This window comes from Tenrec ecaudatus, chromosome 14, assembly GCF_050624435.1.
Source record: "Tenrec ecaudatus isolate mTenEca1 chromosome 14, mTenEca1.hap1, whole genome shotgun sequence".
Taxonomy (NCBI): domain Eukaryota; kingdom Metazoa; phylum Chordata; class Mammalia; order Afrosoricida; family Tenrecidae; genus Tenrec; species Tenrec ecaudatus.
The window spans coordinates 89552488-89578364 of NC_134543.1; the positions used below are offsets into that span (position 1 = coordinate 89552488).

Sequence of the window (25877 nt, forward strand, 5' to 3'; positions counted from 1 at the left end):
GGAACCCAGGAACAGGAATGGGAGTAGTGATACCAGTAGGGTAGGGGGAAGCTGGGGAGAGCAGGGGAAGAAGGGAGAACTGATCATAATGATCGACACATATCCCCCCCACCAGGTGATAAACAACAGAAACTTCGGGGGGAGGGAGGCAGTGGTCGGTGTAAGATATGAAAATAATAATTTACAATTTATCAAGGGGTCACCAGGGTGGGAGGGGGGAACAAAGAGGAGCTGATATCAAGGGCTCAAACAGAAAGTAAATATTTAGAAAATAATGATGGCAACATATGTACAAATATGCTTGATACAATTGATGTATACAGTGTTATAAGAGCTGTCAGCCCCCAATAAAATACTCTTAATTAAACAATAGGTGTGTGTGTATGTGTGGTAAATCCTAACCACAGGGTCCCTGCGACCCAACTGTTGGACAGTAGTGGGTTTGGGTATGCGGGTGGTTGTCTCCTTTGGTAATGGGTGGCCCTTGTTACGTTAGAGGTGTGGCGTTATTGTAGGCTGTGTCCTGAGCCCATCTCTTACGAGATAGTAAAGAGATTCAACAAGCAAGGAAGCCGAGCTGGGGAAGACTGATGCTGAGACATGGAGATCTCCGAGGACAGGGTGCCGAAAGCCTGAAGACACGTGCGCGGGCCTTCCTTTGCTGCAGTGCCGACTGACCGAGAGAGCCTTCCTTCTGAGTTTGGACTTGTAGCTTTTGCATGCCGGGACAATAAGTTTGCTAAAGCTCCCTAGCCATGCCCGTGGGGATTTCTGCAACAGTGGCACTCGGTAACTAAGACAGCAGATCAGACTTAAGTTAGGACTTGAGATTGGCTCATGTCTAAACAGATGGAAGGATTGACAAGGTTTCTAGAGATGAATATCTTTTACCAAATTTGGTTTAGTTAAACTGACAGCTTCTCTCCATGGGAGTGTAAAATTGTAATTTAATCAAGAGACTGACCATGCAGCAGGAGGGGTTTTAATGGAACCATTCATCCTCACAAGCAATGTTTGGAAGCCAACCTGTGCACACAGACCCAGGTGTTGGTGAAATCCCAATGCGAATGCAGGCCAGGCTGTGATTGTGTTGCAGGAGGAGGATGGTCCAGTAGATGGTGGCATTAGGCAGTTCATTAACAGGAGGCGATGGCGTGAGGCTTCCGTAAAAGAAATTTCCTACAGTTTCCTTTCTTCATGTTCAGTGAGTTTGTCACCACCTGGCATCATCTGAGGCGTCCTGGTGGCCAGTGGGTAAGGCAGTGAGCCACTACTGGAAGGTTGGTGGTGCAAACCCCCCAGCTGCGCTGAGGGCTCTGTGCTACTGTGATGTGCAGCCCGGACACCCTAGAGAGGAGTTCTGTTCTGTCCCATGGGGCCGCTAGGGGTGGAATCAATGCCCTGGCAGTGCGTTGGGTTTTGACACCAGACACTTGCAATCTAGATGGTCTCTGAGACACGTTTGACATTTTTGCACACGTTCATCCAGGCACTGCCTTCCTTGCATATTTTTCTGCCCCGTCAGACTGTGCCCTCCCCACCAGTCTCCAGTCATTCTATGCTTTTAAATGTAAGTGGTTTCTTACTAGCACGCTGTTTTGTGGTGGGTCAGCGAAGCTTTTGGGTCAGAGATTTTCCTTGCTAAGTGCTATTTTCTAGGACTGTTTTGAAATTACGACGGACGAGAAGATGAGTGAATTTTAAGAGAGAAGTTAGCAGCAGAGCCATCACTAGTGGGGTGTAGACTGCACCCCGTGACGTCAGAGTGACTGCCTTTCAATATTTTTGAGCAGCCGTTCAGCAGAAATCAGATTTTGGAAAAGTATGGCCTTTTAAAATAAGCCCAGTTGACATGCATCAGCACACCTACAAGACTAAACTCAGCGCGCATCCATCCGCCCGCAGTGGCCGTACAGGATGGAATAGAACCGCTCCCGGGGGTTTCGGAGACTGGAGCCCTTTATAGGGGTAGACCGCCTCCTCTTTCTCCCTCAGAGAAGTTGATTTCCAAGTGCTGGCCATGGTAATTAGGCATTTCTCCCCAACACCATAGTCCAAAGGGGTCAATTCTTTAGTCTGATTTATTCATTGTTCATTTTTTGGTGTGCATATGAGGTGATTGGAGATAACCTGGCTTGGGTCCGGATTGCCTGAGTTCTAACCAAAGTACTTGCCCAGTGCAGTGTGTCTGGGCAGCTGTTCCACTGGACATTGGTTGCACATCCCAGTCCAATGAAATCCTTACTGCCATCTTTTTTTTCCTGTTTATCCTGATGTTGCTTATTTGTCCAAGTGTGAGTATCTTTTTTTTTCTTTGTTGAGGTGTTGTCTATCCCGAAGGCTGCCGTCTTTGGTCTTCTTCAGTGAGTGCTTCGGAAAGTCCTCTTCACTTACATAGCAAGCAAGGTTGTGTTTGTCATCTGTGTATCATAGGTTCCTCCAGTCCTGACCCCAGTTCTTCTCCACATAGTCCAGCTTCTCCCGTTGGTTGCTCAGCAGATAGGTTGGGTAAGCATGGTGAAAGAATGAAAGCCTGACAATACTGCAACAAGACCCATGTCTAAGTTCTGCATGAGCACAATTACGTGTTTTGGCGTTCCCAGTCTTCACAGTTATCCATTATTGGCTGTGAGCTACATAGTTGACACGGCACATGTAAACCTCTTTGTGGTATTCTCTGCTTTCAGCTAAGGTCCATCGGACACCAGCAATGATATCCCTTCTTCCATGTTCTCTTCTGAATCCAGTGCGGATTTCTGGTAGCTTCTTATTGATGTATTTCTGAAACTGCTTTTGAGTTACTTTCAGCAACATTTGCTTGTGTACGGTATTAATGGTATGGCGTGGTCTGCGCCTCCTTTTGGATTGTTTCTTTGAAATGGGTGCAAATACAGATCTCTTTATTTTAAGCAGTTTTTATCACTTGTTTAGAAACTCTCTCTGCTAACATCCAGGTAAGAAACAGGGTTTTGCTTTCCTTGAGTTGGGACCTGCCTCCCAGAGGGAAATAGCTGTGTTTCCATCACTTGTGTAGTCTCAGGTCAGTTGTCCTTAGCGAGAGCTGAATTTGGTGTAGGCATCAGCTCATGACACAGTCCCTCTAGCCATGGGTACATGACATCTGTTCCTTCAGCTTGAAATTACTTCCTCCTCCTCCTCCCTGACCTCAGTATAGCATGGCCATTGCTATATTCCCACTACATTTTATGAGTCTCTTGTTATGGTACACATTGCATTGTTGTAAGTTTGTCTCTGATAGTTTCCTGAATCTGTGAGGTCGTAGGACTAGGAACTTTGTCTTATTGGTCTTTGTATCCCCAGTGTGTGAACTGATGCCCCAAACTCTGTAAGACTAAAGTGTGTGTGTTGAATGAATGTTGGTGGTCCAGTACCATTAGAAACACAAGCAGTCCCCTTTTGGGTGCAAGAGTTAAAGGCAAGAGAGAGAACTAGATACACAACCCTGTAATCGTGAAGATCTACGAGTAGATTTATGGATAGACACACAGGTTGACTGGTTGTGGGAGGGAGACTGGGTGCATACCCATAAATAAGTATAGGTGTGACACAGGATGTTTATGGGAATTTGCCCATATTTCATATGTATCCAGGACTAAGGTGAAGCATACAGGGAACAAAATGATGAAACTATGAAAATGTAGATATAACCAGATGCTTCGAAGGAATGAGTTTCTGGACTTGTGGATCAGGAGCAGTCTCATGGGACTCCAAGTTAAATGGATATAACACAGTCCAAAAAGATGATGTTCAACAACCAAATTTGATGAGACAAGACTGATGAGGTGGTCTGCTTCTGTAAAAACTTAGTCCGGGAAACGCTAAGGAGCTCTTCGACTCTAGGCTCTAGGGCAGCGGTTCTCAACCTGTGGGTCACAACCCCCTTGGGGGTCGAACAACCCTGTCACAGGGGTCACCTAAGACCATCGCAAAACATAAATATTCCACAATCTATAATTATATATTGTTTTGTGATGAATCATTATGTTTTAATTTTGTTCAATTTATAACAATGAAAATATATCCTGCCTATCACATATTTACATGATTCATAATCACAGTAGCAAAATGACAGTGATAAAGTAGCAACGAAAATAGTTTTCTGGTTGGGGGGTCACCACCACATGAGGAACTATACGAAAGGGTCCATGGCATTCGGAAGGCTGAGAACTCCTGCTCTAGGGTGATGGTGAGTTGAACTTGACTTCTTGGCAGTGAGCTTACTTTTTTGTTTTTTTCTGTTATCAGAACATGACTGTAAACCAGGACAATGATTGTCTTTTTTTTACATATGAAAAGAAAAACGGTGCAGAGTGGAGACCCAAAGCCCATTTGTCGGCCACTGGAGATCCCCTCACAGAGAGGTTTAGGAGAGGAGACGGGTCAGTCAGGGTGCGATGTAGTACCGATGAAGAACACAGCTTTCCCCCAGGTCGTGGATGCTTCCTCCCCCCAACTACCATGATCCGAATTCTACCTTGCAGGACTGGATAGGGCAGAGGTTGTACACTGGTACATATGAGGGCTGGAGGCACAGGGAATCCAGGGAGGACGATACCTTCAGGACCAGGGGTGTGAGGGGCGATGCTGGGAGAGTGGAGGGTGAGTGGGTTGGAAAGGGGGAACTGATTGCAAGGATCCACATGTGACCTCCTCCGTGGGAGACGGACGGCAGAGAAGGGGGGGAAGGGAGACTCCGGATAGGGCAAGATATGACAAAATAACGATGTATAAATTACCAAGGGCACATGGGGGAGCGGGGAGGGAGGGGGAAAAAAAAGAGGACCTGATGCAAAGGGCTTAAGTGGAGAGCAAATGCTTTGAAAATGATGAGGGCAAAGAATGCACAGATGTGTTTTATATACAATTGATGTATGTATATGTATGGATTGTGATAAGAGTTGTATGAGCCCCTAATAAAATGTAAAAAAAAGAAAAGAAAACGGATGATTTGCTTCTCATAGATTGATTACTCACGCACAGGAAAGTGTGTAGAAGCAACAGTGTGTTTTCTTGTCCCGGCTAGCTCCTCTTCCTGCAGAGTGTTAGATTATTGGCCACTTTGAGTTAGTTTAGCCATGGGACAGTTTTTCTCACGTCTATTCTGTAATGTAGGGGAAGTGAGAATTACCTATGCCTATTAAAAGAACTATAAACCAATAAGTTTTTCATTCCTCAATTTACTTTTAGTGGATTATTATTATTTTTGTTCTATTTGACAGCATCATAACTAGGGGATACTTATAACAGAGTTTTAGGCTGTTGAGCTAATTGGCTTCCTGTTATTAATGCCGCAACCACGACCAGTACCCAGGTACAAAATGTTAGGGGGAAATTACCAGAATAAGTTGGCAATGATGTTGCTAATGTAATACTGAGTCCTTTATATTTATAGTTTTCGCCCATATTTTAATTGCCTCCATCCTTCTCTCCATCTTGGGGCTTTGTATTTAAAAATGTATCCCACATCTTTGCAAAATGGACCAAACAAAATCTCTCAGAGTTCTTAAGGTACCCCTCCCTTTAAGTCACACTTAAATGTCGTCTAGCCATTATTACTGCTTACTGCCCTCTTGTGATGGAGACTTGCACTTTGGCTGGGGTAATGAGATCCTTGTTCCGTGGTTGTTCTACGTTGGGAATTAGTGAGTCACTCAGCTGTGAGGCCCAGCCTATTCCAAACATGCAGTAAATATTAAAGGATGACGATGGCAGGGCCGTTCATTCTCTCTGGGTCTCCTTCCTCCCATTCCAGTGCTGGTTGCACTGCATCAACAGTCCCAGGTGTCCTAAGACCACACGCTTCTTTCACCCCAAGCGGATGATTTCGCCCATGCTCGCATTTCTGTCTTGTGCCCTGGCTGTGCCGTTCAGGGGGTTACGCTCACTGGAGAGGCCGCTCTGGACTTGTTTACCCAGCACACCAACGAGAATAGGCTCGTGTTTTCCGTTTCAGCTCTGTCCTCCCAGTGCTCATCACGGAACCCTTTTCTTCCTGATGTCCCCAGCACCGGTTATTTATAGAGCAGATCTCATTCGGCCACCTGCCTCGAGTCCGCCCGCGACTTTCAGTCTGATAAACTTGCAGCAAAGGCAGGAAGCCTCTAGGTTTCAGCCAGCCTTTGCAGTCCTTAGACTAAGATGCCCATTGCCCTATTTATGGCCGCCGAGCAACATCGTGATGATATTTGAGGGCTGAAAGCGATCTTGAAAGGCCCGTTTACACAATTTCACGAACTCTTAAGAAATTGGACTCAGCTGAGGGTTATTGACCTGTGTGAAATTTGTTGGGTGAACTGTTGATGGAGCGCTAGAAATTTGACGCCGACTACATTAATACCCTTGATAATATCCTAGATGCGAGGGGCAAAAGAACTGTGTGATGTAAGACTCCGCCACCTCATCTGGGCATTACTTAGATCGGCTCTGACAGTTACTAGTGTTATTTGATGTGACACAGGTGAAGTGCAGAGTATCATCTACAGGGTATTTTTACAACAGCAATAAAAGAATTTGAGCAATTTGATTTTGTTAGCTTAGCTTATATAAATACTGGAGATGTTGAAAAAAGCAAGTTTGATGACCATACTTTCCCGAGGAAGCCATTGCTCCACGAGGAAGCACGCACGCGTACAGAAGCTGCCCTTGTGCGTGAGGCCTGGCCTGTTCTCTTCAGTCAGTGAATGTCGTCAGGAGGGGGTTGTGCTGTAGTGGAGAAACGTAAAGGAGCAAACCAGCAGATGGAGTGCATGGTCCTGAGTCGCATGCCAGGTGAACAAACCAGCTTTGAAGGCATTTTTATCAAGTTCATTTAAGTTAGGGGGATTTGTAAATAGCCTGGGTATTAGATGAAATGAAAATGATGAATGAAAATTTCATCTCATGGAAAATGAAATGGAAAGGTTAATAATATTGACTTAAAATTGGCTCATACATATATATGCATACACACATACACAGGAAATCTGGAAGCGTTAGTAATGGCGCTCTTTGCATGACAGGAAGACAAAGTATTATTTGTTACAATGTGCATTACCTGCTTTTATGTTAAAAACTCACTTAAAAACCTCATTCTTTACAGATCGGTAGTTTTAATAGGTTGCATTCATTTTTCTTCCTTGCTGATGATTTCATAGTCTTTGTGATAATTCTTTGAACCTTGTCTCTTAACTTGGAATGCACCCATGATTTTTGTAAATTTAATTTTTGATTATAGGAAATTTCAGACTTATGTGCAAGTAGAGAAGATAACACTGTGGTTTTCTCTGTACCCATCAGCAGTTATCAGCTGGGCCCAGTCTTGTGTGATCTCTCCCTCCGCTCCACTGATTATTTGGAAGCAAATTCCACATACCATATCTTTTCACCCCCAGATTCGCACTGCCATTGAGTAGGTTCGTGCTCACGGCAGCCCTGGGGAGGGCTGCATGGGCAGTAGACCTTTATGGAAACAGCCCCCCTCGTTTTCCTCTCAGGGAGCAGCTGGTGGGTTTTCAACACCAACCTTGCAGTTAGCGGTCCCCTATTTACCCAACAGTGCCACCTTCCATAAATAGTGCCATGCCTATTTTCAACAAAACATGGAACATTTAAGAAGCATGTACCCAAACAGTGACAAGAATCGAAAAAAGCCGGTGGTTCTTTAGTACAGCAAAACATGGCGTCCTTGTTCATGTTTCCCTAATTGTTTCGTAAATGGTTATTTTTCTCGAGGTAGAAAGTTTGAGTTGGAGTTTAGATTCAAATATATCTGATAGCCATTCCGATTCATTCAACCGCTTTGTTTAGATAAGATTATAGCCTAGAAACCTTTTATCCCGTGAGGTTGAAGTGAGTCAATGTTGATTCCACAGCAGGCACCAGGCTTCTCTTAAGCCCTTTGCCCTCTGCTCCTCCTCCCGCCCTCCCTGGAGTGTCCCCTGCAAGTCATTTGAGAAATGGGGCTCTTGGTCCTGTAGAATTTCTCACAATCTGCATTTTCCCAACATTGCCTCTAAACCCCTGAGAGCCTCGGACTGGGAACGGTTCTCTGGAATGTGTAAGCAGGCCTATCTACGTCCATGAACCTTTGGCGGAGTGTTTCTGAAATCTGTTAACTTGGAAGGGAGAGTTTATTGCCGTCCCTGAGTTTCTGGAGTTTAAGACTGGCAGCTTTGATTTGAATGACGTGAAACAACTTTTAAAATAGAACATAGCACCTGACGCAAACCGCACTCACTACCATCCCGGAGAATGTGACGCCCAGCAGTGGTACAGCTGGGGTAGAGCCACCCTGTGGTTTCCTTCTGGGAGTGGAAGCCTCATTTTGCTGCTGAGGAGCGACTGGTGGTTTCAAGCTGCTAACCTTGAGTTTAGCAGTCCAAGGCATTACATCCTAGAGAACCAGGGCTTCTAGAAGGTACAAGGGGCTCCCAAACGGATGTTGACTGGCTGTAGTGTCTGGGTCTTAAAGGCTTACAGTCAAACAAGTGGCCGTTTAGCAGGGAAGCAAATATGCCCACATGGAAGAAGCCCATCAGCCTGTGTGATCATGAGGTGTTGATGGGATCAGGTATCAAAAGATCCAAAAGAAACAGCTATATTAATGCAAACGAGGGGAATTGGAGTGGAGACCCCAAGCCCATCTGTAGACAATTGGATATCCCCCCATAGAAGGGTTATAAGGAAGGGGTGATTCAGCCAAGGTGTAGTACAGCACTGACAAATCACACATCATGCCTCTAGTTCCTGAATACTTCCTCCCTGCCACGACCATGACCCAGTTCTACCTTACAAATCTGGCTAGACCAGAGAACACACGTTGGTACAGATAAGAGCTCTCGACGCATGGAATTCAGGACAGATACACTCCTCAGGAACAGTAGTAGAAGTAGTGATATCATGAGGGTAAGTGGATGGTCAGGGAGGGGGAGGCACTGGTGTGAAAGGGGGAACCCATTACAAGGTTGGGATGAGTAACAGAGATGCAGGTGAAGGGAGACAATGGACAGTGTAAGATACAAAATAACATAATCGAGGACTCACAAGGATGGTGAAGGAAGGGGACAAAAGGACCTTATACCAAGGGCTCAAGTAGAAAATGTTTTGGAAATGATGGAAACGTGTATAAATATGCTTGATACAGTTGATGTATATAATGTTATAAGACCTGTAAAACCCCCGAATGGAATGATTGTCAAAAAATTCTGTTTTTTACTTCGGTTTTCTTCAAACTTTTTGAAGCCCCCTCATACTGGGATAGATACTAGGGATAAGTGATCACCCACAAGTTTAATTAGTAACTTTCCAGATTGCTTTTCAGTGCTAAATGAAAGGTTTCCACTGAAAGAACACTGACTGTAGCATGATGCTTTTCTCGTGAAATTTTAATCTCCAGGCAGCTTGGTCTCTAAGTTTACTTTTTTATGACGCCCGTGTATTTTGTATGTCTAGTAAGGCCACTGAGGTAAGATTTCCACTGCCTGCTGCTGACGGGTTTCCCTCCAATGATTGCAGGCTGAAGACGACAGCGATGCAGACACCTACGGGGACGAGAATGAAGACCAGGAAACTTACTCTAAAAGAAAGATTGTTTCTAACTGGGATCGATATCAAGATACAGAAAAGGGGGCTGAAAATGAAAGCGGAGAATCGCAGCGGGGAACAGACTTCAGCGTCCTCCTGAGCTCTGCAGGTACGAATTTGTCGCATGCCCACTGGCCAGTGCTGTGGACGTTGCGTAGGCATTTTATTTATGTGACTGTCAATCGCATTGTTATAACTACCGGTAGCACGTTTTAAATCCAAGTAAGCGTCAATGCTTCTCATGGACTTCCAGGGACAAATGATGTTTTTAGAAGTGGAAATCGGGATTTCCGTCTACTGAGGTAGAAGGCCAGGACCTTTCTGCTGACATGGATAAGGGGGATTCATGTAGTGGGAGACTCGGAGCAGGTCTTTCTGCTTTAGGTGTCCGAGGAAGCAGAGGAGGCACAGTCTGTGATTTCAGAGGAATCAGTGCTTCGGTCGATACGGTGTTTTACAGCGTGTCTAGAATGTGTGTTTTTCCCTTGAATGGCCAGGAATATGTATTAGTGGATGCGCACACCTGAAAACCCTGATGTGGGCACTGAAATGCCGAGCATTTTCTTTGCCTTTTCTACCGGCAAGATGAAAAGCCGATTCCTTCCGAGGCTGCTGCTCTCTACCATTGACTCGGCCTGGAGCGCGGGGGCCTTGGGTGAAGCTGGGGTGCAGTAGCGGGAAAGGGAGCAGCACTGAGTGTACTGTTGGAGTGATGTCAGAACGTCAAGGGTGGGCGGAGGTCAGTCATCCTTGCCCGGTGTGTGTGTGTGTGTGTGTGTGTGTGTGTGTGCGCGCGCGCGCATGTTTGGAGAAGGTTGCAAAGGAGGGAGCCATGCGCCGTGGAACTGTTCATCATGACTTGGGTGATGAGAATATATACCCACACATGTGATCATGTTCTGTGGTCCTTCATGCACACCCATATGCAAAATGAGTACAATAAAAACAGGCAGTTAGAACATTTGGATTGTATCGATGTCAGTTTGTCGATACTCTGATTGTACTCTGGCTTTGCAGTGTTCTTAGGGAACCTGGGCAAAAGGCGCTAGGGATCGTTTCTCCTTTTTATTTCTTGTAGCTGTGGGGGCCTTGACAAGGAAAGCCGGCGTGTCTGGGTTGGTGGGGATGGGAGGACTGGAGAACACCAGAGGGAATTGGTCTCGGACTCTTCCTTTCCTCTTAATTTGATGCTGCTCTTGAGTTGTACCTTTCCTCATCTAAGTTGCCTGCATTTGTGAATGTCTGTACTAAACTGGTGGCGTAGAGGTTATGTGCTGGCCTGCCATCCAAAAGGTTAGTAGTTCGAAGCCACCTCCACTCCCTGGGAGAAAGATGGGGCTCTCTCCTCTCAGAAAGAGTCAGTCTCGGGAGCTCGCGGGGCAGTTCTGCCCTGTCTTACTGGGTTCCTGTGAGTCGGCGTCCACTTGATGGCAGTGAGTTTGGCTTTGAGTACTAAACTATGACTCATAGATTGATGAACTATCTTAATAGTGAGTAAAGCTTTCAAAGTAGGAAAGGACGAGGTGGCAAATGGTGAGAGTATGAGACCGCGAGTCCGCAGACCAGAGTTCAGTTGGCTGCCACTGTCATATTCAGTGCACAGTGCATGACCCTGATAGGTGTAGGTCAGCTGATGGCATGCACCTCGACGACTGTGTAGGCACTGAAAACCCTCAGTCGTGCCAGTCCACTGAGTGTTTCCTGTGACCTGCATTTTGACTAACTAGGGGGCCAGTAAAGGAGGTAAAATGCGAATGGGTTTGAAGAGAGAGGATGTGTGATGGTGCAATATAAGAGTGATGCCAGACTCTGGGTCTGAGCAGCTCCAAGAAGGGGTCACCAGGACTTGAGCCGGATGAAACTAGAAGAGGAGCGCAGTTTGGGGCTCATTAAAATTGAGGTGCTAGTTAGACGTCTAATCGTGCTTAGATGTCTGCATCGTTGAGGATGCCTACAGAAAATTGAGTTCATGTTCAATGTAATCAGGAAGAAACTTTAACAAAGGAATCATTTCTAAAACTCATGAGTTGGATCACAGGGATGTTGTAATGTTACTTGGGCAAGTAACAGCAGAGTTATTACCACTGCGAGTCGCTGGAATGCTCAGGTAGAGGTGCAGGACTCAGGTAGAGGTGACCATGAGAGGATAAATCAGCTCTCATCAGTGAGGACGAGCCCACAGGGAGAGATACTGAAGGATAAATATTCAGGTCTTAGACTGGTCTTGCTTTTATCTCCTCTCAGAGCTTCCCATAAGACTCACCCATCAGAGGCGAGCGTAGCCTCTTGTTTTCACCATTCTGGAGACTGACGCATTGAAGCAGAACAGGGTGGAGAAAGCCCTACCAACTCCTTCCCTAAGGAGTTTGGTTATGTCGAGAAGTATTCATATTTTGCGTTCTGTAATGTTCTGCCACATTCAAGAATACAGTTGCAGTAAAGACACATACACATATACAAGTTTCCTCGATCAAATCTGTACATACATAAACACACACACAGGCATCTCCCGGTCTCGGTAACATCTGTTTAGGCGCATGTCTAAGCATCTGCTTTTGCAAAACCACCACCAATGCAAGATTGCATAGAACATGTAATTTGCTTCTGTTGCCTTTAACTCTTGCAAGCATCTCAATGTCTTGCCCTGCTTCTGTCGATTTTGATACACTTCCCTCTTATGTTGTGTCTATGGTCATCTTTTCTCCAAAGTTAATGCCTGTCTGTTCTCTAGCCTCCGACTCTTTTTTATTGGCTTGTATATGTTCTTGTGTATTCTTGATACTTACCTCTTGTTTGTTTTTGCAAACATCTTTATTTTCAAATATCTTTATTCAATATGAATTTATTTATAATGGTGCCTTTTAATGTAGTTTAAAAATTTTACTGTAATTGAATTTATAAATTAAAAACCCTTAGGTATTATGTCTTCTTTGAGAGATAAATTCTTCAACCAAGATTACAAAGATGTTCTATCTTTTCTCCTATAGGTTTGAGTTTTGCTTTGTTTTCCAAAGTGTATTAAATTCCAGAGATCCATCCATTTATTAATCTGAAATGGGACAAAGACATCGTACGGATGAGGGAGAGATCAGCATGATTCTATAATGTTGTCCCTATTGTTTTATCCTCCTGTAATCATTGTGCATGGTAGAGTAAGGTAGCATAATGACTACATTTCAGATTTCTAAAGAGTATAGAATCTTGATTCCATTTTCTGGTTTTTTTTTTCCCCTGTCCTGTGTAATTTGCAGCCCTGGTGCTGTAGTGTAGTGAGTTAAGTATTGAGCTATGAACCTGAAGGTGAGCAGTTGGAAATCAGTTACTCCTTGGGGGAAAGAGGAGTCGTTCTATTCCTGTTATGATTTAAATGGGGCCAGTTCACTGTCCCTTAGACCCGTTGGAGGGCTGGACTATAATTTAAAAAAAACCAACTGAACAAATTCCTATGCAAACTGCACATATCTTATTTTGAAGTAAAAAACAAACAAACGGGGCAGAAACACCCGGCGGGCCGGATAAATGTCCTTGGTGGGCCCCGTGTGGCTTGCGGGCCATAGTTTGAGGACCCCTGATCTACAGTCTTGGAACTCACAGGGGGAATTCTACTCTGTCTTACAGGGTTGCTATGAGTCAAAATCAACTCAATGGCAGTGAGTTGTCTTTTGGAGTTTGAATGCCTGATCAATTCATTCTCTACCAATTCAACCGATTAGAAATAATTAACATTGAAAATTTTGAACTTTAATGTTGGTAGTTTAAGTTTAGCTTATGATAGATATGTAGTCTTTCTTTAGGCAATACAGTTTAGTATAAAGAATACAGGCTTTTATGTCAAAGAGATCTGGATTTTAAATGTTCTTTTACCATATTTCAGTCTATCCTAAGCAATACTGTCCGCAGGCCCCCCTCCTGTCCCCCGCCCCCCCAAGAGAAGCAAAGAGAGAAAGAAATGGTAGTGCTTGATTGGATGGAGTCAGCATCCTCTCCCCACTTCACAAGGGGATTCTAGTTCTGCTTAATAGGTAACCTTGGGACCTAAATGGATTATGTACTTGATTTTTGTTATTGTTGACAGCTTAATAAGCTACATTCAGTAAAATCAAAGTCTACTAATATTTTTATCCTTAATACTAGACATAGTAGCAATGGTTGCTAACAGACTTTATATATCTTCTCCCCCGCCTGAGAAATTAAACTTTCTCCCTGGTATAGTAGTCCTAATTGTTGAATCTTTCACAGAGTTTGAAAGGGTTTTGGTCCCTCTCACTCCCTGCTGTGAATTTTCCTGTCCACCCCACATACCACTGAATTGGAACCCAGAGTTTAGAAGGCCCCAGGTGTTACATACATAAGACTCTCCAGGGAATCTATACAAGCTACATGTGGATCTTGTTAACATGGGCTAGAATCAGTGCATCTGGGGTGGAAGGGCTGGGAGTCAGTGGAGTCCACTGCTCAGAAGCCTGGGTCTCTGTGTATAAACATCATGGTCTAAGCTGAAGCCATGCCAATGAAAGTTTCTCCTCACGTTGCCCACCTCTAGCCGGTCACCCCCCCCCCTTTCCCACTACTTCTCAGCATCAGTCCCTTCCCCTACAGGATGGCAGTGCCATCCTGTGCCATTGCATCTAGATTGGACTGCTCCGGTGAGGACTCTGTGCTTTGGCTCATTCTTTATCCGTTATTTTCCCCCCACAAGCAGCAGCTGTGTTGTGTATGGATCTCTGGCCCAATTCTCAAATGTCATTTTGAAAACAGACCTTTTGCGAAGAACATGCCTAGCATCTAGCTCGGCAGGTTGTTGTTGTTCTCCTACTAGAATCTGTTTTAACAGCGAATCCTTGAAGATCAGTATTTAATGAAATGAGTGGGTTTGACTTTCCTACAGCCAGTGCTTGTGTATGTTGGTGCAGTCACGTCGAACATGGTTTGTCATTTCCCACTGCAGCGAAAGAGCCAGCACTTTCGTCCTTGGAGTTTACAGTAGAAAGTCTGTCACATGGGTATCAGGAGCAGTGTGCACGGATGTTGTGGGACGCCTCCCATGGATATTAGAAATCATATGTAAATAAGTGGATGAATCTCAGACACAACGTGGAGTCAAAGAAATGACACCTATACACAAAATACCTCCAGTGTGATTCATTTTCTTCAAAAAGTTCTCGGAAAAATTGAATGAAAAGATAATGGAAAATTTTGCACGTACTTGTTGAAGCACCAGTGTATAAAATTCAAATCCAGGAAAATGTAAAATTACATAGATAGATGTGGTAATATGAAAAGTAAAGACATGGCCATTGCAGTTGTTGCAGAATTGTAGTCACTGTGGGTGTCCTGGTGGGTAGTGGTTGCATGTTGGGCAGCTAACCACCAGGTCAGCAGTTTGAAACCACCAGCCGCTCTGTGGGAGAAAGATGAGGCTTACGGCGCCTGTAAATCGTGTTCGAGCCTGCCCTATTGAGTTTCTCTGAATTGGAATTGCTCGAGGGCAGTGAGCGGGGTTGGAGGTGGTGCTGTGGGTGGTTTGAAGTCAGACTTTCTCTGGTAGTCATGAGTCTTCAGGTGTCTTTTTGGGTCTCTCTGTAAGACTTGGACAATCTTATCCTTAGCCTTTCTTTTCTATCCTTGTAGCTCTGTTCATGAGCAGTGAAAACATATTCTCGATAAGCTTCAGGCATAAGGAGTCAGTCTGTGAGCAATTTTTTCCCCTAGTTGTTTTGAACTGATGACCTTGTGGTTAGGACCCAACACATACTACTACACTGTGCAGCTCCCTTTCCCCACCCTCTTTGTTCAAACCGAGTTGGTGGACTCTTGCCGTATGCAGTGTCTATTCCTTTTAGGATACCACAGCTAAGCAGAGTGAGAAATGGGCCTAGTGTGAGCAGCACGCACTGGAGCAATATTGAAGATAAACATGGGAAAGAGTGGAACAGTTACAGATGAAACAATTAGATTACAGTTTGACCAGTATAGTTGTCTATACCTAGAGAACTGGGTTCCATTACTGGCCAATGCACCTTAAGCACAGTCACCACGCATTTGTCAGCAGAGACTTGATGTTACTATGATTCCGAATAGATTCCACTGGAGCTTCCAGGCTAAGACAGATTGAGAAGAAAAGCCTAGTGATGCAATGTCCTTCCCCAAACCACCAATGAAAACCTTATGGATCACAACAATCAGATCCTCAGCCGGTCATGATGGAGATGGCCCAGGACCGGGCAGCATGGCCTCTTGTTGTACTAGGGAGTCACCTTGAGTCAGGAGCCAATTCAGTGGTAGCTAACAAGGACACACCATTTTATACTTCAGTGGCATTAACACAGCCGAAGTGGAATGATTTGATAGAATAAAGGAAAGATCAAAGTGGATGTCAGAAGAGACTCTGAGACTTGCCTTTTGACCATAGAGCAGCGAAGCCACCTGGAAGAAATGATGAAGTAAAAGTGTTGAACAGAAAATTTCAAAGGACAGCTCGAGAAGACAAAGTAACTATTATAATGAAATGGACAAAGACCTAGAGTTAGAAAACCGAAACAGAGAACTCAGTGTATCTGTGCGCAAAATACCGAGTTGATACAAGAATCATCAAAAGAAGATGGAAAGATGGGGTCACAGTACTGGAGAACCACTGTACCCCAACGATCTAGATTTGTACGCATTCCGAAGAAGGAACCACGGAGTTGGCTCTTGCACGACAAAAGGAAATGCACAAACTACAGAACAATATCATTGCTATCACACGCAAGGAAGCTCTTACTGAAGATGACTCAGCAATGGCTGCAGCAACACATCGACGGGGAGAAATTGCCAGGAACTCAGACCGGATTCTGAAGAGGACGGTGGGATAAGGAGTATCGTTGCTGATAGAAGATGGATCTTGGCTGAAAGCAGAGTAGAGTAGAAAGATATTTACTTGTGTATTTACTTGTAGAGACATTTGACTGTGGACCATAATAATCAATGGACAGCCTTGGGTAGAGTGGGAATTCCAGAACCCTCCTTGTGCTCATGTGGAACCTGTGCATGGATGGAAAAGGCTGTTATGGGAACAGAACAGGGGAACAAGGTGTGTGTGTCCAGGTTGTATTCCTCTCACCATATTTATTCAATCTATGCTGAGCAAATAGTCAGAGAATCTGGAGTCTCAAAGAATGAGGCAGCAAGATTAGAGGAAACTTGTTAACAATCTCATATGCAGATGACACAACCTTGCTTGCTAAAATAAAAGTGAAGACAACTTGAAGTACTTGCTGATGAAGATCATGGATTGCAGCCTCAGTATGAATTACAACTTGGTTGTAATCCACACCACTTGGCCAATAGGTAACACCATGATAAATGGAGAAAAGATTAAAGTTACCAAGAATTTCATCTTGACTGGTGAATCAATGCTCATAGAAGCAGCAGTCACGAGGTCAAATGATACGTTGCAGTGCGTAAATCTGCCCCAAGCCAAACGGAATGCAGTGGAGTCAATGAAGACTCATAGCAACTCTGTACGACAGGGTAAAACTGCTTCTCTGGGTTTCTGAGAGTATGCCTCTTTATGGAAGCAGAAAGACTCATAGTTTCCCTAACCTTGCAGTTGGCAGCCAAACACACAACCCACTACTCTATGAGACCTCTTTAAAGTGTTGAAAAACAAGGATCTTACTTTGAGGTATAAGGTGCGCCTAAACCAAGCCATGGTATTTTCGCTCACCTCATGGGTATGTGAAAGTTGGCCACTGCTTAAGGAAAATTGACGAAGAATCAGAGCATTTGAATTGTGATACTGGTGAGGAACTTTGAAGTTTCCACAGACTGCCGGAAGAAGTGTGGTCAGAGTGAAGATGAGGAGACTTGAGCTAATAGAAGGGACATCATGCTTGGGAAATACAGGGGCAGAAAATAGAGGAAGGCCCAAGACAAGTTGAATTGAGACTGTGGCTGCAACAATGGGTTCACACATACGAACAGTTGTGAGGCTGGTGTAGAATCGGGCAGCATTCCTGGTGTTCATGGGATTTCTGTGCCTCAGATCCGACTAGACAGCACCTAACAACAGCAGCATGCAGGTCCCGTCATTTCAGTTGTCCAAGGATGTGTTTGATGTCATCAACTGTATAATGGTTTTCTTATTTGGTGATAATGTATCATGATGTCATGGCCAGAAGAGTGCTGAGAATCTCACCACACTGCTTTTCATAATCTGTGGTGAGGAATTCCTCTTGGAAAATGAAATCCGTGTCTACTTGGCACTTATGAAAGGGAGCAACTTGGACGTGAGCTGTTTGTTATCCCTTAACTATTGCGTCCTGTATATTGCACTCAAAGGGAGAGGTTTAATTTTTAGGACGACACTGCTGGCCTTTTAAAATCATGACATTTTAGAGTGTTTAGTTGCTTTCCTATGTGTCACTTGCTTGCTAAGAAGATACTTGCTGTTTAGTATTTACCTTTAGAATCTCATGGTTATATATAGTGTCCTGTCTTGCATTCATAAAGAGTTGAATCGTCATAACAACTTAAAGGGCAATGTGAGGGTATCATGGATAACCCCGCATCACTGAAACTAACTTAGTTGAATTGTAAATTTGTAGTCTTGAATTTCTGCCTTCATGGGAGGAATGAGGAGAGTATGAGGTCTCAGTAAGAGGGGACAGGCTTTTTGACGGCTGCTGCTTAGGCAGCCGTGGAACCGTTTGTGTGAGAGCTAGAAGAGCCCTTTCAGGCAATCCTTTCACCGAATAGTTGCTGCGATGTACAACGGCACAATTCCCGGAAAAAGAGGATGACGCTTAAAGGAGCCGACTATGTACAAGGTCGCAACAATCCATCTCAGAATTTCTAGCTCAGCGTTACTCACTTGGCAAACTTCAGGGGTATCTACAGGGTGTTGTAGATCATGTCAGGCTCTGAGGGTCCAGAGATGGCTGAGACACAGCCCTTACCTTTAACGAGATGACTGGGAAGGTGGCGGTGGGTGTCCCGCAGGTTCTTGCTGGGGATGCCTGAGCGCTCTGTACTCAGGCTGTCTCTCACGGTTGTGTTGATAGCAAGCAGCTGTGACAAATGAGGTAAAGTGTCCCAGGGCGCGTGCCCGGCATGAGACAGATGGGAAGGTTTGACTGCTAGTGTTACCGTGCTCTATGAAGTCCTTGCTCTTTGATCTAAGACTCTCACATCAACTTCCAGCATACATGGAACGGGACACTTTAACTTACCAAAACTCACTACCACCGAGTCGATGCTGACTCATAGGGACCCCATAGGACAGGGCAGAAGACCTCTGTGACTTTCTGAGGCTTTAATACCGTCACTCACTTCCACTGAGTCAATGCCGACTCACAGTGCCCTCCTGTGGGCTTCTGACACGGCAACTGTTTACCAGAGTAGAAAGCCCAGTGTTTCTCTCACGGAGCTGCTGGGGGTCGCGAACTGCTGACCAACTGGATCGCACCACCAGGTTAACTACTAGTTTGCAAATCGAGTAAAATCGCAGACTTTGTACTATTCTTGACAAATCTCATTTGTGAAGGGGGCTATAGATGAAGAAATTAACAATCACAGTGAAATATGGCAGGCACAGAGTGCTATTTGTAGAGTGCCTGGAGGGGACTTAGTCCTATCTAATCTGGTCCATCCATCCACCCACCCTCCCATCCATCCATCCATCCATCCATCCATCCATCCATCCATCCATCCATCCAGACTGTCGCACTTTATTTAAACTTTACCAGAGCCCTTCAAGATCAGTATTGGACCAATTTTTAGAGGGACAAACTAAGCATAAAGAAGTCAAGTCATTTGCTTAATGTCACACAAGTAGTAAGACTTCTAGCTTAGGAACCAGATCAGGTCTTCAGTGTGTGTTTCAGTCAGATTTGCAGATAAATCCCAAGAAGTGCATGCAGTTCTTCAGTCTTACTTCAGTGCAAGGGAGAAAGAAGCCCTGGTTATGTGCTGGTGACATGCCAGGCTGCTAGCCTCCAGGTCAGCAGTTCGAACACCCCTGTTGCTCTGAGGGAGAAAGGAGGGTTTCTAAAACAGTCACAGCCTCCAGGGAAAGCGGTACAGTCTTGGAAACTCACAGGGACAGTTGTACCCCGTCCGTATAGGGTCGTTAATGAACCGGAGTCGGCTCCGTGGTAGTATAGAGTTAGAGTTTTAGTGCAAGAGTTCAGTTTCAGTGCCAGAGGGAGCCCTGGTGGCACAATGGTGAAAGCACTTGACTGCTAGACAAAAGGCTGGTGGTTCAACCCCACCGACTGCACCAGTCTCAGTAAAGCTTTTATAGCTTTGAAGGCTCTGTGGGCAGTTCTCCGCTGCCCTGAGGGCCACTGTGAGTTGGAATTACTCAGCAGCAGTGGGGTTTTAGTGCAAGAAAAGCCTGAAAGTTTTTCAAGGAGTTAAAAGCTACATGTGCACTTAGTGAAAAGTAACGGTGATGCCTGGTGCAAGTAAGAGCTGATTCATGTTTGGTACCAATTGGTGTATGGATTGTTATAAGAGCTGTAAGAGCCCCAATAAAATGATTTATTAATTAAAAAAAGAGTGGATTCAGTCCTTTCAAATTGAGAGCAAATTTACATAATATTACAGGACAGGTGGAGTCCTACTGGCAAAGTGGGTTATATGTGGGCTGAAAACCACAAGGCCAGCAGTTCGAAATCACCAACTTCTCTGAGGGAGAAAGATGAGGCTTTCTCCTCTGTATAGCATTAAACAGTCTGAAACTCCTGGAGCCAATTCTACCCTGTGCTATTGGGATGCTGAGTCAGAGTTGACTCAAAGGCAGTGTGTGTATATTTGTTTTAAAAAACAAGTAGGAGTCCTCGGTAAGTAAGATGTTAGCAACCAGAGGCTGGCATTGGGTGATAGAACTGCAATATGAAATCTTGTCAGTTTAATTTCAAATCCCATCAGTTATTCTCTGTTGTGTTGTTGACTTGTGCAATTTGCATACAGTTGGCTGTGTAGCAACAGGCAGTCTTGGTACACGGTGCAGAAAATAATTCATCTCTGAGAGCACAGTTATGGCCTGTTTTGGTTTTCCTATGTAGGGTCTGGGGGCAGGGGGTGAGTGGAAAGCTTTTGACTACTTTTAAAAAACTGCTCTTGCTGGATATTTTGTCTTTCGGTCTGGTCATGACAATGGAAAAAATACTCTTGCTGTTTGCATTGTTTGCATGGAAAAGCCTAGAAACCCAGGAATGAGTTTATTCTACCTATCTGCTTTGTGATACTATGAAAAGAGGTGTTCAGGAGCTCTATTAGGGAAATGAGTTCTCCTTGACTGCTGTTAATTATTTAACTGAAGCAAAATGATAATTATGTATTAAGCCATGTATGCTGAAAGTTAACTTTGTCTGCTTCATATTTTTTAGGAACGTTGATAAGGCATTACTATTTAGACAATATATTTGCATTAATTCTTGGCATTCTTATCTAGACCTTGTTCCATAGTTTGAGAAGAAAATTGTTTGGGGGACAGAGCTGAGGGGTTGGTTTAGGAGGAGAGAATGTTGTTGATTGGAGACCACCCCTAAATGTAGTAGGACATCGGTAGATCATTTAGCACTTCTGCAGCACGTTGATCATGACCTCCATTGCAAAGTGCTTCTGGATCCCATGCCAGTCCTTGCTGAGTTTTAATTAGAGGCTCCAGTGAAACCATTTTTTTAAAAGGAGAGGTTAAATTTAGCTATATGAGAGCTGTATTTTTTTTCAACCATTTGATTTGAAATTGGAATGGGTATTGCTAGTTAGGAATCTCCATGAGATTCTTGATAATTAGTTTGCATATGGTGTAAATGCGTTGATGAGAACAGGTTTAAGTATTTGCCTCTACTTTCATTTGATATGTGATACAATTTTGGACAGTGTGTACAATAAGTATGTCACATTGTGGGACAAATTTATCCTCAGGCCTCCAGGCTTTCTTTCCCTTTGGCACCTCTTTTTCTTTCTTTAAAAACACCCCAAAATTATTTATAAATTATCAAGGGTTCATGAGGAGAGGGGGGAAGGGAGAAAAATGAGCTGATACCAAGAGCTCAAGCAGAAAGGAAATGTTTTGACAATGATGACGGCAACATATGTACAAATGTGCTTGACACAATGGATGGATGGATAGGTTGTGGTAAGAGTTGTACAGCCCCTAGTAAAATGATTTACAAAAAAATAAAAGGATGATGGCAACATATGTACAAATGTGCTCGACACAATGGATGTACGTATGGATTGTGATAAAAGCTGTAAGAGCCCCCAATAAAATGATTTTAAAAAAAAGTAAAAACAACCAAACCCATCGATGCCAAGTCAGTTCTGAGTACCAGCAGCCCACGAGGATAAAGTGGAACTACCCCACAGGATGCCGACCGCTGTACATCTTTAAGGAAGCAGACTGCGACATCTTTCGCCCTAAGCGTTCATGGACTCACTTATGCTGTGCTGCTCTTAGGGCACCTCTCCCAGGAAAGTTACACATTTGTGTTTCATAGTCACAGAGTGTAGCATGGCCATCAGCCGACAAGGGGAGAAATCCAAGGCAGCATTGCTTGGGAGGCTGCATATTTGGAGTGTTCATGTGTAGGATGATACTAGAATATTCTGTAAGTAAAATAATAGATCAAGTAAAATCATTTTAAAGCAAGACTGTTTCCATAAGGTGTTGTCATGTTAAAGCACTCCTGGGGCACTGGCATGGGAAGAGGATGCTACTAACAAAGACAGATTATTAAACCGAGGCTGTGGAGGAGTGTGTGTGTCTGCCAGCTATGCAGCATACTTTCTAAACAGGGATCGGGCTGCTCCCGATAGAACCTCACTACTGACTGGTTTCCTTTTCTGTCTCTTGGCACCTGGTTGCCATAATTGATTATGGGATGATTTTTAACACATAGTACTGATTCATCAAGAATATATGAAACTGTCCTCCTGGTTATTTCTTTAAAAATTGAATGCTGCAGTGAAGTGAGTTGATCTTATTTTTGGAACGTTAGAATAAAGAATGAAGAACTGATATTATAATGAATTTTCATCTAGAGCAAGTTAGTGTTCACCTGAACAATTTCTTCCCTTACTTGTCTTGAATCTCTTTTACTCTGACAACCAGGTGACATAAGATCAGCTTGCCATTGTTGTCACCATGGTTGTGTGCTGTGGAGGTTGCATGCTTGGGGATCCTGCGTCACAGAGGAGAACTGCCTCAGATAATTCCCTAGGCTGTCATCTTTTTTAAAAAATATCATTTTATTGGGGGCTTGTACAGCTCTTATCAAAATCCATCCATCCATCCATTATGTCAAGCACATTTATACATTTGTTCTAATCATCATCATTTTCAAGACATTTTCTTTCCACTTGTGTCCTTGGTATCGGCTGCTCACTCCCCCCTTCTCCCTCCCCCCCATTGATAAAAAAAAACTATTAGAAACCCCTCCACATTAAAATAACCTATTTTTTCATGTCTTACACTCATCAATGGCTCCCTTCACCCACCTCTCTGTTGTCTGACCCCTGGGAGGGGCTTATAGTACATCAGTGTGATTGGTTTCCCCTTTCTCTCCCCACCTTCCCTCTACCTTCCTGATCTCGCTGCTCTCATTATTGGTCCTGAGGGGTTTATCTGCCCTAGGTTCCCTGTGTTTTCAGTTCTTATCAGTACCTGTGTACATTCTTTGGTCTAGCTGGATTTATAAGGTAGAATTGGGGTCATGATAATGGGAGGGGGTGGGAGGAAGCATTAAAGAACTAGAGGAAAGTTGTATGTTTCATTGGTGCTACACTGCACTTTGACTGGCTCATCCCTTCTTTGTGACCCTTCTGTAAGGGGATGTCCAGTTGTCTACAGATGGGCTCTGGGTCTCCACTCCTCACTCCCTCTCATTCACAATGATATGTTTTTTTGTTTTGGCTCTCTGATGCCTGATAGACACCTCATGATCACACAGGCTGGTGTACTTCTTCCATGTGGGCTTTGTTGCTTCTCAGCTAGATGGCCGCTTGTTTATCTTCAAGCCTTTAAGACCCCAGACACTATCTCTTGATGGCGAGGCACCATCAACTTTCCTCATATTTGCTTATGCACCTGCTTTGTCTTCAGCGATCATGGTGAAGGTGAGCATCATGGAACGTGAGCATCACGGGATGCCAGGTTATTAGAACAAAATGTTCTTGTGTTGAGGGAGTACTTGAGTAGAGGCCCAGTGCCTGCCCGCTACCTTACTACTTAACATATAAAGTTTTGAGGGATCAGTTTGTACAGTTTAATTTTTAATACCCCCCCTCCATTTTACCTTCTTGAAAGACCACACCTGTGTATTACAGGATTTGCTGTAGTCTAGTACCACAGTATGCAGCATGCTCAGAGGATGCTTAGGAAATAATCGTATGCAAGTACTGCCTCATCTTTCTATAGAGAGAATTAAAAAACATTTTTTTTGCTCAGATTGGTGTTTATACAGAGAGAATTTATTTTTGCTCAGATTGGTCTCTATAGAGGGTTTTTTGTTTTCCTTAACCTGCTTTGGCCCAAAAGTAGTTTTTCTGGACTAGTTCCGTTTTAGTTTTCAATAGGGACAGTGGGCTGACATAGGCCTTTCTTATTTAAGCCTGGCTGCTTGACAAGGAGGGGTCACATTATGGGCGCCTTAAGAACACGTGATCAAATCGTCAAAGGACTTGGAGTGTGCAGCTTCACAGGCTTAGGAATAGGGGGGTGATATGAGGAAGAGCTTGGGCTGGTTGGTCTTTTAGAGGAAGTTGCCCTGAAGGAGAGGACATGAGCTGCTCAGCGGGGCTGGAATCCTGACAGCCCGGAGTCTAAGTCCATTGTAATAGCTTCCCGAGATGCATGGGAAAACGGAGGTGCCGATTTGTATGTGGTTGGGAACGTAAAGGTAAGAGAGAGTTAGTTTTTTTTGAATATTGATCAGGTCTTTCTGTGGTCAGAACAATTAATGAGAAAAAACCAAACAGTCGTACAGTTCTCGTCAGTGAAGTTGCCTGACCCGTGGCAGTACCCTGTTTGTCAGAGTTAGAACTGGGCTTCCCTAGAGCCTTACATGGCTGGTTTTTCAGAAGTAGCTGGTCGAGTCTTTTGACACAAAGCTCCAACCTTCTGCTTAGCAGCGAAGAGGGCTGGCCATTTATACCACCAGGGACTTCAACAGTACATATGAGAATGTGGAAGCTTATTCTCAACTGTTTCCTGAAGGTCGAGCTCCTGTTTGTGAAGACGTTTCTTTGTTCTCTTTAAGTGTAATCACTGGCATAATATTTGCGTTGAAACTTACAAGGGAGTGAGTGGACTTTTCTGATTTTTGTTAGTGATGAAATGAATATTTCCAATTTTTCCTAGCCCATTCTGACTCAAGCTAAAAATCTATTTATTTAAAACAAGATATTAACCTTACTGTACAAGTTCATCCTTTGTGACCATGAGTTTAGTGCTTGTTTTCTAGACTAGAAATCACTGTTGCATGCGGATTGCCTTCTCCAGGGGCACTGTGACATTGATGACTTCACTTGATGTCCCTGCACCGCAGGAGGCTGCTGAGCCCTGGGAGAGAGGGTCGGAAACAGACAGTCTTCCTGGGTGTTCACTTTAAAAACTCAGCTGGGTAACTGAGACAGGAAAGGTTTTATAAAGTTTTACTGTAATATCTTTGACCCTCAGTCTTGTTAGTAATATTAAAAATATTGATATTGAAGATAACTACAATTATGGTTTTCTCATGATAGAAGGTCTTTCTCACGATGCATTAAAAACCTTAATGGGTATGTGTAAATTACAACCAACTTTTAATCTACTAATGTACACAGATTTTTGCTCCTTTCTGTGATGCTCGTTGAAGACAAAATGGGTGCATAAGCAAATGTGGTGAAGAAAGCCAATGGTGCCTGTATTAGAAGACATGGCATGTGGGCGTCTTAAAGGCTTGAAGGTAAACAAGTGTCCATCTAGCAGGAAAGCAACAAAGCCCACATGGAAGAAGCACACCAGCCTGTGTGGATCACAAGGCAAGGTGTTGACAGGATCAGGTATTAGGCAATAGAAGATCAAAACAAACAATCATATTGATGCAAACGAGGAGGGTCAGAGTGGAGACCCAGAGCCCATCTGTAGACAATTGGACATCCCCTCACAGAAGGGGACAAGGAAAGAATGAGACAGCCAGGGTGTGTAGGATGACACCCACGAAAACACACACCATTCCTCTAGTTCTTGAATGCTTCCTTGCCGCCACTATCATGACCCAGTTCTACCTTACAAATCTGGCTAGACTGGAGCATGCACACTG

The 25877-nt window shown here is 44.1% G+C and overlaps 1 protein-coding gene across 1 annotated transcript in view; it reads left to right on the forward strand.

Moving 5' to 3' along the window:
* The window catches only part of AVEN (apoptosis and caspase activation inhibitor), a 185533-nt gene that overhangs the window by 20850 nt on the left and 138806 nt on the right, over nt 1-25877 (forward strand). Inside the window, exon 2 of the mRNA XM_075530707.1 lies at nt 9514-9691. Within this exon, the coding sequence (XP_075386822.1) occupies nt 9514-9691 (178 nt within the window). The remainder of the gene's footprint in view (nt 1-9513; nt 9692-25877) is intronic.